We start from the raw sequence: 14,935 nt of genomic DNA, 5'->3' as shown, positions 1-14,935 counted from the left end.
ATATACCAAAGCATTTCTTTTTTTAATGGTTGATCACAAAAAATAGCCTGCTTGTTAGGATGGGATCGGTTTCGCACAATTGTCATATTGATTGTCCCGTACACCTGTTATGTCATGTAATGGTGAAAATGAGAAGTTCTAAACACTCATTCTTCATTTGTGATTCGTTCAAGGAGGTTTTTTTAGCGGTGTTGAAAATTGGATTAATGCTAAATTAGCGAGTAGAGGGCTTAATAGATGGGAGTACCGGAGTAGGCACTTTCTACATTCTTTCAAGGTGAACAAAATTAGGAAACATGCATGTCATGTATTTCGTTACTGTTACAGTAGCTCACTTCATATGTAAAGATAGAAATTCCAAGATCTTCCAAATGTTCAGTATTCTCAACCGAGTTCAGATATTGTTGAAGATTAAAGTTGCGTAAAAGTCCAATTTTGTCTGCTAAAGAAATTAAGATCAGTCCAGGAACTGGAATTACTTAAAGGTCGCGAAGTTATGTAAGATCCCTTTTTCTTGATTTTTTATGGGCTGTATTTGTTTTGCCATAAGTTGCGTTGTTGCTTAGAATGAAATTGAATAATTGATAGTTTCATTAAAAAAAGAAAAAAAAGAAGGAAAGAATAAAACAAAAGAAATGGAAATTTTTGGCGGTAGCGACTCGCGAGTCCCCAGCAAAAATCGTGGTGGGAGTGCGGAAGCAAAAAGATATCCTCTTTAGGCTCCCAGACACCTCTTCAACTAGAAAATGTTAACCCTCGATGCAGTCCGGCCTTCTTTGTGAGTTCTTCTCGTGTCTTCGGTTTCCTATGTCCATTGTTTCTCGTTTCTACTCCAGCTTCACCTGTTCCCAATTCTCAAATTCCTCTATCATGAGCTAATTTTAACTTCAATCTTCCTAATATTTATGCTTACTATGTATTTCCAGCTTCCGTCACAATATTGTTACCTGGGTTGCCTCGCTACTGATTTATTTTTGAGTGTATGGCGTGTAATGATTTTTTCCCTATGCCAACGTCTTAGTTTATATGTCGTAGGTTATCGGTTGTTCCCTTCGATGGCAGCTATCAAGTGTCTGGTCAATTTGTGGTTGCTTCTAATCTAAATTGTTGGTTTACAAGAGGTACGTTTGACTCGCCTGTCTGCGCAGTACAATAACATCATCCACTGAACGGTTCGAACATCTTATTTATTATTCTTAGTTGTATTGAAGCATCTATATCTATACTTTCTGTTTGCATATAATAATTCAGCTGATTGTATACAAAATATCGCCCTTTCTGCAGAATCTGCGATCCATTGGTTGTCACTCAAGTTAAAAGTCTAAGTTAATACTGCCAAACTTTAATTAATTTGCCATCACACGTTGGACCGTAAAAAATAGTTCGACTGGATCTCAAGGCCATATTAGGACATCTTGTTGAGTTGTTGCTTTTAAAGTCGAACCAGTTTGACTCAGCCCAGGGATAGATTTCCATTGACAACATCTTAGGCTTTCCTATAAGCTGCCTCGTACGTTTTATGCTTGTTCTGCTATGACCTGTAGGTTGTAGCCCCTTCTTTTCAGTAGTTTTCCTTGTGTAACTGAGTAGTGCAAGAGTAGCATGGTTGAATTTTGTTACTTAAACCTGCTGACATACCTTGACCCTGGCATTCTCTCTTTTCATTGCAGCAAGTAGAAAGTTCAAGACTTTTCAGCTCAAGGCTGGATTCTGGGAATCAATAAAAACTGGGTACCTTCAATAAATCATGCAGTTTTTTTTTTTTTTTTGTAATCATCTGGTGCAGTTGTCTGCTTTTGGATACCCCTTCTGTGCACTAAAATTACATCTTTAATGTGCAGAGTGTCATAAATGAAAAGAGAAGGAAGAAATACTTTGTTGTCTAATGGATTTATTCTTGTATTATACATAACATACATACATGCATACATAGATATATATACATATGAAAAGCTTGATTTAGCACTTCATCTCTTGAAAAATTAAGCTTTGCCATCCAAAATTCAAGCTGCTTACACATTCTGCCTACAGATTCTGAAGACACTTCCACAATACATAACAGATTAAGCAGTGATTCTATAGGGCCTAACTCTTCCAGGTCATCTTCAAAGAATTTAATTTTGGAAAAAGTTTTGAAACTTGCCTGTGGAAAATCGTATGCTATTTTTATAATCATTTCCATAGTCATTATCTTCGACAAATCTCCAAAATCCTTTTTCATTATTAAAAACTTGAGATCAGGTCCTTATTCTTCAGTTCACCCTTATGTATTGGGAAAAATTGTCCTTGTAACTGACTAATATTGTCCTTAAATTTTCTATTCCGTTTTGTAGCCTTGGCATCCAGAATTTTCACAATTTTATGCACATTTATTTTTATGCAGTCACTATAGAGAGTTTACAACATATCAACATAAAAGGTTTTCCTTTATTGATAATATATGTATTCCTTGCTGTTAAATGCAAAGACAGTCATTTGATTATTAGTCAACCTCTAACATCAAAAGGCTATTGACTTCCTTCGTTTTAGATTGTTGAAGAATAACACAACACAAGTCATTGACTCACCCTCAACAGATGAAGAAGATGATGATTCTCTGCCTCAAGAGTTTATCCTTGTAGAAAAGACTGAACTTGATGGAACGATTGAACAAATTATTTTCTCTTCAGGTGGAGATATTGATGTTTATGATCTTCAAGCCCTTTGTGATAAGGTGAGTGTAAATAATTTTTTTTTTTTGAATGTTGGTGTAATTTTTTATCTAATAGCTAGTGATGAAAATGGGCTGGGTCGTATCTTAGCCTATCAGAAAACCAGACCTAATCTTGAACTTGGCCCAAAACTTGGCCCCATTTTTCTTTTTCCTTTTTCAATTTTTTTTTTAAGTTCATATATGTTCTCATAAAAGTGCAACTTGCCACCCACAAAAATAAAAAATTTATGTAAAATTCCTATAATTATCTTTTCTAAAAGGCAGAGGATTGAGTTATGTTGGACCCAACAACAACAAGCCTTTATCCCACTAAGTGGGATCGACTATATGGATTGCATGACGCCATTGTGCTCTATCATTTACCAAGCTTTTAAAAATATTATTAATTAAGAGATCGCGTTCAACAACTTTCAAGAGTGTTCTCTTAGGCCTTCCTCTACCCCTCTTAACCGGACTCAAAATTTATGTTTCACTCTTTTCATTGGTACCTCTCGCGGTCTTCTTTGTACATGATCAAACCATCTCAAACGATTTTCTGCTATTTTTTTCTCAATAGGTGCTACCCTTACTTTTTTGTATACATGCTCATTTTGAATTTTATCTTTACATGTATGTGTGCACATTCATCATAACATTCTCATCTTTGCTACTCCAACTTTATATTCTTGTTGTTCAGTTAAAGCCCACATTCCCTACTATATAACATAGCCGGTCTGATAGCAGTATGATAAAACTTTTCTTTAAGTTTATTAAGCACCTTACGATCGCAAGTAACTCCTTTAGCTTTTCTCCAATTAAACCCTTCAACTTGAATCCTATGTAAAATATCTCCATTGATTTTGCGATCATTTTGAATAATGGCACCCAAATATTTAAACTTTTCACTTGAAGTATAATTTAATCTTTGAATTTCAATTCCAAATTACTGTCGACTAGTTTGTTATCAAATTTACAATATAAATATTTCATCTTACTCCTACTCAAATGGAAACCTTTCAACTCCAATATCTTCTTCCATAATTCAAGTTTACAATTACTCTCTTCTCTTATTTCTGCTCTAAGAACTATATCATTCGCGAAAAGCATACATTTGAGAATTTTTCCTTGAATATTTTCTATCAAATCATTTAGGACCAAGTTAAATAAATAAGGACTCAAAGTTGATCCCTGATATAGTCCAATTTTTATAGGAAGTCCTTTGTTTGACCACTGGACATTCTTATACTAATTTTTACCCCCTCATACATGTCTTGTATAACTTTAATATAAGTAATCCATACTCCCTTTTTTTCAAGGCTTTTCAAAGCACGTCTCTTGGTGTATGATCATAAGCTTTTTCCAAATCAATAAAAATCATGTGTAAATCTTTATCTTTACAATGATTCTTTTTCATTAATTCCCTTAATAGATAATTCGCCTCTGCAGTCAATCTACCTGGCGTAAAACCAAACTGATTCTCAGAAATACTTGTCTCCAATCTCAACCTATACTCAATTACTTTCTCCCACAATTTTATTATGTTGCTCATGAGTTTAATCCCTCTATAGTTAGTACAATTCTGAATATCCCCTTTATTTTTATAAATAAGAATTAATGTATTTCTCCTCCAATCGTCAGGCATTTTCTTGAACTGTAAAATTACATTAAATAACTTAGTTAACCTTCTCATATCTTTTTTACCTAAACATTTCCACATTTCAATAGATATACAATCAGGTCCGTTGGCTTTGCTATTTTCTTAAGAGCTTCCTTTACCTCCTTATCACGTATTATTTGATAGAATGACAAATTTTGTTATCCTTCACGGGTTACTAAATCCTCCAAGTTACTAGACGAACCTTTTTCATCATTGAAAAGTTTGGAAAAGTGAGTCTCCTATCTGTTTTTAATTTCATCATCTGTAACTAAAATTCTTCTCTCTTCGTCCTTTATACATCTTACCTGTTCTAAGTCTCTTGATTTTCTTTCCCTACTCTTGGCAATTTTATAAATGTTTCGTTTTCCTTCCTTTGTCTCAAGACTCTTATAAAATTCTTCAAAAGCTTTAGAACGAGCTTCACTTGCAGCTCTCTTAGTTTCTTTTTTAGCCATACGATACTTTTTTCAATTTTCCTCATTATTACACAAATGTATGGCTTTAAAATAGTTCTTTTTATGTTTGATTTTATCCTATATACTATTATTCCACCACCAAAGACTCCTTATCTCTCAGACCAAAACCTTTTGATTCTCCCAAAACTACTTTTGCAACCTCCCTTATCTTTTTAGCCATATTCTCTCACAAGATGTTAGTATTTCCATAGTCATGCTGGACTCAAAGCTACAAATTTTCATTTGGCCTAGCCCTACCCATTTCTACATAGCCATGCCAGACCAAGCTCTCCATGCTTACTCCTAGGATAACTACTGTTAAGAATGTTTTGAAGCCCATTCTAGACAAGAACACACTCACAAATTATCTCTTGATTGTCCATATGACAAGATTTAGGAATTAGTACTTATTTCTTTATTTATTTTCAAAAGTAGAATGACCAACATCTAGTTCAAGTCTGCTTATTTTTACATTGCTTATTCACAAGTATCAAATCTTTTATTTTGGGCTCTAATAATGGACATTTAAAGTTAACAAATTATATTCGTCACTTTGTCTAAGAGGTAGTCAGCAGAATGAGTGATTTTATCACTTTTTGCAGGTGGGGTGGCCTCGGAGGCCTGTGTCAAAACTAGCTGCTGCCTTGAAGAATAGCTATATGGTGGCATCACTGCATTCCATCAGAAAGTCTACTGGTTCAGGTTCAGGTAAGAGAATATGACATCTGCAGTGTCTGCCCATTAAATCAATTAGTTGGCTGAGCTTGTACTTTATGCTTGTCAGTATCTAAACCTATTTGAAGAACATCTTAGTGTACTTGGCGAAGTTATTTGACAGAGGAAAATGAGAAGAAACTAATTGGCGTGGCCCGTGCAACATCAGACCATGCCTTCAATGCTACAATATGGGATGTCCTCGTTGATCCTAGCTATCAGGTATTTTCAGTCAACTGAACATGGATTTCTGATCAAAGACTTTTTGACCAGTTATTGGAGGATTCACTTTCTTAATGAATTGTGCAAATTCTCAAATGCTTCTGTCTTGTATTCTAGGCTAATGAAGTAATCACAGTAAAGACTGAATTAGGATTATATTGATAGCCGATCTTGTTTTGTAGGGAGTGTATGTTTCCTAATGCAATGTTGCAGTGCACAGTTCGAAGTATAATTTAGATTATGTAGTTAAAAATGTTAATCTAGGAAAAAGCAAGAGCAAGAGGAAAAAGGGGGGGGCTATGCTCTTAACCATCATTATGTCTTTTGGGAACCAGTATTTTTCTGCTGTCTGCTGGGAGAGTGTGCTGGGTTTAATAAGTGTGTCTAAATATAAAGGAAGCCAGGTTGCATGCTTGACTCTAGCTTCTTGGGTGAATTGTAGAAACATTATTCCAATTCAAGTTTCCAGTCAATTTAGTCTTGGATCCTGGTTTTGTTCAGAAGTACAAGTAATTTTGGCTATATATGAATTAAAGTTGCTTAGTTACGTTTTTGTTGATGTACAGGGCCAAGGCCTTGGTAAGGCGCTTGTAGAGAAATTGATTCGGGCTCTTCTGCAAAGAGACATCGGAAATATAACTCTATTTGCAGATAGTCAAGGTATAGCAATATTAACAACCTTAATGCATAATGTTTTTTGGTGTTCGATATGTGGTCCAAGTTTAGTGCAGGCTAGTGTGTATGTTTCTGGAGTCAACAATAATAACAAGCCTTATCTTTTTAAATAGGGTTAGCTACATGAATTGCATTACACTATTGTACTTCACCAAAAACTTAAATAAACTCTACCTATGTCTTGTAATCGGTCCCATGCCCAGATAAAAAAAGAAGGTTATGTTAGGCCTTCAACAACAAACATATGTTGAATCTTACATGAACATGGACAATACGTTTGGCATGTGGCATCAATTCAAAGTTATCTTGTGGTTCGGCCTAAGTTGATAGATATTCCATAACTTTCTGAAAGAACCTCCGCTTGGGAATATTCTGAATTATACGTAGTCTCATTGCCTCAGTTTGTGACTGCTGCAGGATTTTCATTCCGCTTCCATTCTCTTCACAATTGTTACTTCAATTCTGACCAGTACTAGTCCTTGTGTAAATAGTTCTTATGCAACTTAAATTTACTCATTCCTTCTTAACTGGAAAATAAATGCATTAGTATTAATTGAAAGTTTGAAATCTCATTCTCCTTCTTGAGGAGCAAATACAAAGCTGGAGTCTCACTCGGCTTTCTTTCATTACATGCAGTTGTGGAATTTTATCGCAATTTAGGTTTTGAACCTGATCCTGAGGGCATTAAAGGCATGTTTTGGTACCCAAAGTACTAATTTCGAACTTGCAAAGCCTGCTTTCGCATCTTTTCCCTTGGTTGACGTTGCGGCAACAGCAGCTTGGTCCAGGAAGGCGGGAACCCAACAGATCTGCGAGTATAAAAAATTTGTCATCAATGCTGCAATTATTGGTGTGGTCGTGGTTTTTTCTTTTTGTTTCTCTTTTTTTGCCCCCTCCCCTTCTCTCTGAATTTTTTGGTTTTTGTTCAATAGCTCGCAGTTTCTTGAATCTGCAGGCAGTGAGAAGACTGTATTCCACAATCATGCAAAATTTTTTCTTATTCGGTGGCGCAGGGTTCCAGTATTTTACTCCCCACCAAACCCCACCCCCCCCCCCCCCGCCCAAAAAATAAAAAATAAAAAATAAAAAAAAAGTTTTATCAACATTTGATGTTTGTTTCCTTGTATATCGTGCGCACTGATATGTTTACATCGATTTGCCTTGGCTGTTTTGCAGATTGAAATTGCATCTATTTATTTTAAGGGGAAAAAACATATATACTTAGTACTCCTTTTGCTTTAAATTATAAGATAATTTTAAAGGAATTTTGTCTCTCAAAATGCTCTCTTCGTTAAAAAATATAAAGTATTTTTAATTAAATCTTACCTTTTAATAAAGTAGTTATTTATTTTTCAACTAATTTTATATTTTTATATTTATTTTTATTAAAACACTTTATAATAAATGTAGTTATCATTAATAAGGATATTTTAAAAAGAAAGGTAATGATTATATCTTAAAATATTAAAAATATTTTATATTTTTAAATATTTAATTTTTTAAAAAATGTTTTACATTTTTTAACAAAAAAAGTATTAGACAATTTGTAAAAACTTAAGTTTCATTAAAAGTTTTTTTTTTAATATTACCTTTTAAGTAGAGAGATAATTGAAATGATATTTTAGTGTAATAATTAATCATGTAGGGGGTATTATTAAAAGTTTACAGTTTCATTTTAAAAAAGTAAGTTAGTAAAGTGTCAAATTATCTTATGTCAAATTATTTTATAATTCAGGACACATGGAATACTTGTTTTGGTTTTGTTCTACATTTTATTTGTAAGAATATTTTTTAAAAAATAAAATAAAAAAATTTTTTACCATAAAAATGAAAAACTATGTCTGATTATTTTAATTTGAAAACAATGAGATAAGAAAATGACCAATAGAGTGATTGTCATGATAGCATGTAATAGTAGTTAGTCATAACTAAAAGCAATTTATAAAAATCAAATTTAGTGTATTTTAAAAATTAAAAAATAGAACAGTTTAAAAATATTTAAATTCAAAACATTTATCCAAAAAAATTTTATTTTTCATTTTAAAAAGAATAAAAGTGTACTTTTTGTAACATCCCAATTTAAATTTTAATAGTTAATTTAGGTTAATAGAAATTTAAAAAAAAATAATATTTAGAGGTAAGAAAATTAGTAGAAAATGATTATTAAATCTAATTTAAGATATAATTCTAAATTTAAAAATTTTTTTTTAAAAAATAAATTTATTAAAAAAATTAATTAAAAAAATTATTAAATTATTATTATAATAAAAAAAGGGGAAAAGGTATGCCAAAAAAAAAGGAAGAAGAAGAGAAAACGAATTTGCTTTCGGCGCCGCATGAATAGTAAATATAAAATAATAATAAAAAAAAGGGGAGAGAGAAGAAGAAATAATAAAAAAAAATGTGTGGGACCCACTGAATTTTTATAAAAACTCACCTTCCTTCATTTCCTCATTCATTCCTGCGCGCAAGCTGAGACAGAGAGAGAGCATCTGTGAGCCAAATTCACCGGTGCTGGGTTTTAAGGTAAGAGTTTTTAATAGGATATTTAGGGTGTGATTTTAAGCTTTTCAAGACTAAGTAAGTGTTCTAAAATTTTTTCTTAGTCATCCTTTTTCTTTGATTTCTGAGTTTGTAGTGGTAGAAAATTTAAGATCTGGAAGAGGGATGAATTTATGTTGAATAAATATGATTTTTGAGGTTGTCAGTAGTATAATAAATGTTCTAGAGTATAAATTTATTGATGATCTTTGAATCTGTGGCTTATGGATCAAATTCTAAACTAGATCTGAAAATATATGTTGATTTATTGAGGTTTAGATGATTATTTGGGATGAAAAATGAATTATTATTGCTATAGGATTATGATTCTAAGCTAGAGACTTAATTTTTATTTTTTGAGTATTTTAGGTACGAATTTATGAAATAAAAAAAAATTTTGATAATAAAAATTAGTTTAGAAGTTGATTTTTAGATTATTAATGTTTATTGATAATTAAAAGAGGAGTTAAAAATTTTACTTAATAGTATTAACTATAGATTTGTATTAAGATTGAGATTAAGAATTATGTTATATTTTTAATTCTATTATTAGAATTATTTTATTAGTTTCAAAAATTGAAACTAATATTTATAAATAATATGTTATTTGTAGATTGTATTACTGGTGAAGATTGTGGTGAGAGAGAAATTTTAAGGAATAATTTATTGAAAAAGCCACAAGATAACCATGCTTTTAATTTGTGATCAGTGTTACTTCATGTTAATTGGGTGATTATTGAGAAAATTATGAATTTTGTAATATTGTATAATTGTGCAATATTATTATGAATTTGTTTGATTATTGTGGGAGGTGTTGGGAGACTTGCTATTGTTATTGTATTTATGTGCCACATGGTACGCCCCTATTGGAGCTCAATAGGTGGTTTGTAAGGGCTCGGGCTAATCTACCTTTGGCCGGGTAATTTAGCACCGAGTGAGGGCTACGGCTCGATGTTAATGGAGGGATATAAGGATGGTTGTTTGTGTTTATTATAATATTTCATATATTTGTTGGAATTATATTATTTTTAATTCTCACTTAGTAAGCACACACTTAACTGTTTGTATACACTATCATAAATTGGCTTTGGTTACTGGGACTTTTGAGTCTCATTATGTGGTTAACAATTTTCAGGAGAAGAGCCACGAGTGACACGTGGAGGAGTCCCAGAGGCTTAGTGGTATAGATCCACTGTCTCTTTTGGATATTTAATTTATGATTTATAATGTGTTATATTGTCAATATTAGGGCTTTTTGTTTATTGTCAATTATATGAATATATAAATGTAATCATGCCTTTCAAACTATTTCTATTTTTGGTACAATTTGGATGACCGTAATTTTAATATTTGGTTTACTTTGGATTGGTTAAAATGGCATGATTATAAGGCCAAATAACTGGCTTGTGTTGAAAATTGACTAAATTGCTTATTTTACTTGTTGGGAGTATAAGGATGGACAAATGTGATTTAGTTTACTTGTTGGGAGTATAAGGATGGACAAATGTGATTTAGCCTAATGGCATGTGGGAGGTAAAAATTTATCTGAAATGTTATAGTGTGTGAGTTGAAGCCAATTATAAAATATTTTATATCGAAATTATTGATATAAAAATGTGTTGGGTGGCTGTAACCCAACTATGGTTGAGTTAAATTATTAAAAAAAAAAATTTGGTGTGTTACACTTTTGCTCTTGAAATATTTTTTGATAAACACTCAGTACTCTAAAGTTTTTGTTGAAACATTTTTGCCTCTAAAATAATTAAATCGAAGCATCCTCTACTTGCAGCTAAATCCCCAAAAATATTTGTTAGAAAAAGCTAATTTGGATTGAACTCTTATTTAATAAACATTTTTGAGGATTTAATGCTAGGGTAAAGGATGCTCCAATTTAATTACTTTAAAAGTAAAAATGCTTCAACAAATAATTTAAGGTACTAGATTGGGTACTCTTCCAAGAATTGTTCATGAGCAAAAATGCATTTGACCCTTTTAAAAAAATAAAAATAAATTTTGAAAACAGAAATTAAATAAGCCCTAAGTCTTATATATTTAAAATACTTATTTTCAATCAAATTAACATATGTAAAAAAAATTTATACATTATTTTCTTGACCATTTTTTATACATCATCTGTTGTAAAACATACTATTAATATTATAATTAACATTTTTAAAGGATTGTAGTAGCAATAATCATTCATAGGCGCCGCTAAAAATATTCATTACCAAAAAATGTAGAGTAGTTATTACCTTTAAATATATATGTATGTATATACTTTCTTCATTTAAAAATATAAAACATTTTTAACTAAATTTCACCCCTCAATAAAATAATTACTTACTTTTATATTAACTCTATCTTTTTATATTTATTCCTATTAAACACTATATAATAAATATAAAGTCATTATTAATAGGGACACTTATGAAAAAAAATTATTACATTTCAAAAGATTAAAAATATTTTATATTTTTTAACATCAAATTCTTCAAAAAATGTCTCATATTTTTTAATGAAGGGAATGTTTTATATTTTTTTAATGGAGAGAGTATATTGATAATTATATTTACTTTATTTACTAAATAAATAAACTACTCAGTTTTAAAGTACACAATTTGGCAAGTAGTTTTACAAATATTCTGGTATTTGCTAAGATAGCAGCCAATAGATTACCCCCCCCCCCCCAAAAAAAAAGCAGGCGATATAAAGAACAACACCGTGGACAGTGAAATGAATAGTCCCAGAGAAAGATAGTAGAACAGTTGGTGGAAGGGCAGAAAGTTGGCAATCTCACCTAGAAAAGAAACCATAGCCGGCACGGCAATAATGTTTACGTAAAAAACAAGACAAAAAGTTGTTCATACTAGTGCTGCTGAATGGTTGGAATTTCCTCCGGGGAAAACGAAAGAAACAACTGAAATTTGAACGACAGTTGTCATTATTCTTCTCAAAACGACAACCTGAATAGCCAGGTGGACCCGTCAGCCCCAGCAAACCTGCAAAATCGCTCTGCATCTCCATCCCCCTCCTTCCATCTTGCATATTTGCTATGGCCATCAAAATAAGCAATATTTTTTATTTTGCACCTAAAATATTAGACCTATTTCATTAATTTTGTACCAAGAATAACACTAGTGTTATCGAGCCTCATCTCTTGACTAGTTGGGCAATTCTGAAGACGGTGGCTTTCACTCAAAACAAATCATGAAAGATGATCTCCTCCGTCACTTCGATGTCGACTGGTTGATCTCCAAATCCTCTTGCCTTTGCCCATCCTCCAACCCCTCCTTCTCTGCAACCAACACATCCGGAGGCTTCTCAGAAGCAACACTCTGTGACCCTGTCAATCTCGCCAATACGACAAACGACATGCCTCCCAGAACATTGTTCACGCACCTCAGCACTACCACTGACGACTTGAATGCAAATGCAGGAAGCCCCCTTTCCAACATGAACTCCAGCCCATTCAAAGTTTGGTATCTCAAATTGCTGCTTCCACCCATGTGAATTGCCCATGTCAGGGCATTCAATAGTGTAGGTGGAGCTTTGTTCCCTGTCTCGAATGCGGGATCCATCTTCTTCCTCATCGCGATCAACCCATTTGATATTGCAGTCCCTGCGAGTCCGGCAACGAACCCCACAGCCGCAAACACCGTTCCTTTGTACACCAAAGTGCCAAATCGATTCACTATGTTGTAATGCCCTGGCTCGAACATGTGGCTCTTGGGACAACTTGCGAAGATCGCAGGTAGGCTCGACGAAGAGGATGACATTGTGGGCGCCAACAGATACATGAGTGTGAAATTCATGATAGATCCCACCACGATGGTTGAGAAAACGAAATCCAGCTCGTTCAATCCGAAATTAGGACGTGAAGCCATATCGCCAAGAACACAAGCGCTCACTCCCACCAGCTCTTCCATCAGAACCTTGAAAGGGAATTGTGGATCTGCCGCAACTCTCGATCTCCATCCATTTAGAAACAGACCCAGGATACCAAAGCCCTCAGACGACAACGACGAGTCATCAAAGTTCCCGTCACTGCCGCCGCTGCCTCCGCAGCCGCCGCCTCCAATCCCATTGCTGCCGTCGCCTCCAGCGTATGAAAGCCGCAATTTTTCCGGAAAGTTGTGATCACAAATCTTCAAGCTATTGATGAGATATAGAGAGCGATTTTGAATGTTAAGGGATGATGCGAAAGAAAAGACTTGGCGGGTAAGATGTGCGTGACGGTCCGAAACCGAACGGTCATGCCCAGACAGAGGAGAAAACCGCAACTGAGCCACGGCCGCCATGCTATATCAACTTGATCCTAGATCTGGAAGAGAGCAAACACAGGAAAAAATCAGATCACCTAGATTGGAACTTCAAAACAAGAGCATCCATTGAGGATTCGAAGAAGATGAAAAGCAATAAAAATAAAAATAAAAAAAAGTACTGGCAGATGATAGATCAGGAATTTGAGATCTGGGACGAGGAGGAACAGCAAATGGGAGCTTGTGTGTATGACTGCGAGGTCAGGAAGCTAAACTTCGAAAGTTCAAACCCTACAGATAGTCAAAACGCAACCGAATGAGGAGGATGGAATCTTATACCCGCGGGCTTCGAGCTCATGAAAGCGGAGTGAGAATGCGCCATGTTCCCAGCCGTAGGGTTGCACGTGGCGTTTCAGGCCCGAACTGGGAACGTTTGGGATTTCAATCAAATATAATTCATTGTTAAAAAAATTAATTTATATATGCCCCTCCATTAAAAGATATAAAATAAAATATAAAATATTTTTAATTAAATTTCACATTTTAATGATATAATTATTTATTTTTTAATTAATTTAATTTTTTATATTTTTTATTAAATATATTACAATAAATATAAAGTAATTATTAATAGAGATATTTTAAAAAAAAGACAATGATTACACATCAAAAAATTAAAAATATTTTATATTTTTAAATATTTAACTTTTTAAAAAATATTTTATATTTTTTAACGGAGAGAGTATAACTTGATTAATATTTGAACATTATTTTTTAAAAATTAATTTTAATAAAATTAAAAATGTATAGATATTTTAATCAAAATTAATTTTAGATAGGTAAATAAATTACCAAGATTTTAGATTTATAAAATTGAATATAGAACCTCTCTAAACATGCACTTGGAGACAATAGGTGGGGAAGTTAGGAAGGAGTTGGATTTTTTTTTCTTTGTAAAGAAGAGCAGAAGAAAGACCAGTATAGATTTAAATCATTAAATTAAATTTAAAAATTTAAATTTAATAATTTTTTAAAATTTAATTTTAATTTCAATGACTCAAATTTATCATGGAGAAGCAATGTAGGGAAAAAATGAAGAGAAACACACCACGTTTAGCAACCCCTCTTCCTCGTTCCCAGTGGTTGCTGCTCTCTCTCTCTCTCTCTCTGTTTTTTTTAATACTGCGTGGATTTGTTGTTTGAACATCCATTTTATCATTTTATGTATGTACCTATAGCTAAATTAGAAGGCTTGTTTAAAATTTTAGAGATAATTAAGAAAAATTAAAATAATAAAAAATGTCCATGCTTTTCATAAAAACGATATATTACATGTAGCCTGGCCCATGTGCACCTTGGCATAAATTTTATTCCATCATTTAAAAAATGTAAGTTTTTTTTTTGGAGAAATTTAATGTTTAAAAATACAAGTAATTTTTAATGTTTTAAAGTATAATTAATGTGCTTTTTTTAAAAGTATCCATAATAAATAAATTACTTTATATTTATTTTAAAATAAAATATTTTACTATATAAGGATAAATATAAAAAGATGGTGTTAATTTAAAGATAATTAATTACTTTATTAGGTAGCAAAATTTAACTAAAAATGACTTATATTTTTTCACTAGAGAAAGTATGATTTTTCTCTTGAATTGGTTAACAAATGATTCGAAAAATTTTAGTTGAATAACATTAATATATGATTTTTATATATTTA

General features: G+C 32.5%; 2 protein-coding genes and 1 long non-coding RNA gene across 5 annotated transcripts; 2 read left to right on the top strand and 1 right to left on the bottom strand.

The window, feature by feature from the left end:
* The first annotated feature begins 619 nt into the window (after window positions 1–619).
* Window positions 620–7,415, top strand: LOC129287640 (histone acetyltransferase TAP1). Of its 2 annotated transcripts, XM_054923860.1 has the most exons (9): window positions 620–778; window positions 1,036–1,121; window positions 1,671–1,731; window positions 2,384–2,419; window positions 2,530–2,713; window positions 5,407–5,512; window positions 5,643–5,740; window positions 6,307–6,400; window positions 7,052–7,415. In XM_054923860.1, the coding sequence occupies exons 1-9, from the start codon at window positions 747–749 to the stop codon at window positions 7,129–7,131; spliced, it is 777 nt and encodes a 258-aa protein (XP_054779835.1). In that variant the 5' UTR covers window positions 620–746; the 3' UTR covers window positions 7,132–7,415. The 2 variants fall into 2 exon arrangements, with proteins under 2 accessions (XP_054779835.1, XP_054779836.1); XM_054923861.1 differs by lacking the exon at window positions 2,384–2,419 and having other exon boundaries at window positions 621–778.
* Window positions 7,416–8,887: 1,472 nt separating this feature from the next.
* Window positions 8,888–10,288, top strand: LOC129287928 (uncharacterized). Its single transcript, XR_008587843.1, has 2 exons — window positions 8,888–8,941; window positions 10,092–10,288. It is a non-coding gene; the product is annotated as an uncharacterized LOC129287928 (long non-coding RNA).
* A 1,375-nt stretch (window positions 10,289–11,663) lies between these two features.
* Window positions 11,664–13,630, bottom strand: LOC129287746 (protein RETICULATA-RELATED 3, chloroplastic-like). Of its 2 annotated transcripts, none has more exons than XM_054923973.1 (2): window positions 13,555–13,630; window positions 11,664–13,277 (listed from the first exon to the last, which is right to left on the bottom strand). In XM_054923973.1, the coding sequence occupies exon 2, from the start codon at window positions 13,252–13,254 to the stop codon at window positions 12,184–12,186; it is 1,071 nt and encodes a 356-aa protein (XP_054779948.1). In that variant the 5' UTR covers window positions 13,255–13,277; window positions 13,555–13,630; the 3' UTR covers window positions 11,664–12,183. The 2 variants fall into 2 exon arrangements, with proteins under 2 accessions (XP_054779948.1, XP_054779947.1); XM_054923972.1 differs by lacking the exon at window positions 13,555–13,630 and adding an exon at window positions 13,398–13,548.
* Window positions 13,631–14,935: the final 1,305 nt, after the last annotated feature.

The sequence above is a fragment of the Prosopis cineraria genome, unplaced genomic scaffold (genome assembly GCF_029017545.1).
Source record: "Prosopis cineraria cultivar Desert tree isolate PC_DT_omini unplaced genomic scaffold, ASM2901754v1 PC12, whole genome shotgun sequence".
In the NCBI taxonomy this organism is placed as follows: Eukaryota; Viridiplantae; Streptophyta; class Magnoliopsida; order Fabales; family Fabaceae; genus Prosopis; species Prosopis cineraria.
This window is presented reverse-complemented; position numbering and strand designations above follow the sequence as displayed.

What these genes read in the sequence shown, in the direction of transcription:
- LOC129287746 (XM_054923973.1), bottom strand. Translation starts at nt 13,254, where the DNA reads ATGGCGGCCGTGGCTCAGTTGCGGTTTTCTCCTCTGTCTGGGCATGAC.
- LOC129287640 (XM_054923860.1), top strand. Translation starts at nt 747, where the DNA reads ATGTTAACCCTCGATGCAGTCCGGCCTTCTTT. An exon ending in TGGGAATCAATAAAAACTGG is followed by an intron (nt 1,732 to 2,383) that starts GTACCTTCAATA and finishes ATTTTTATGCAG; the next exon opens with TCACTATAGAGAGTTTACAA. An exon ending in TCGTTGATCCTAGCTATCAG is followed by an intron (nt 5,741 to 6,306) that starts GTATTTTCAGTC and finishes GTTGATGTACAG; the next exon opens with GGCCAAGGCCTTGGTAAGGC.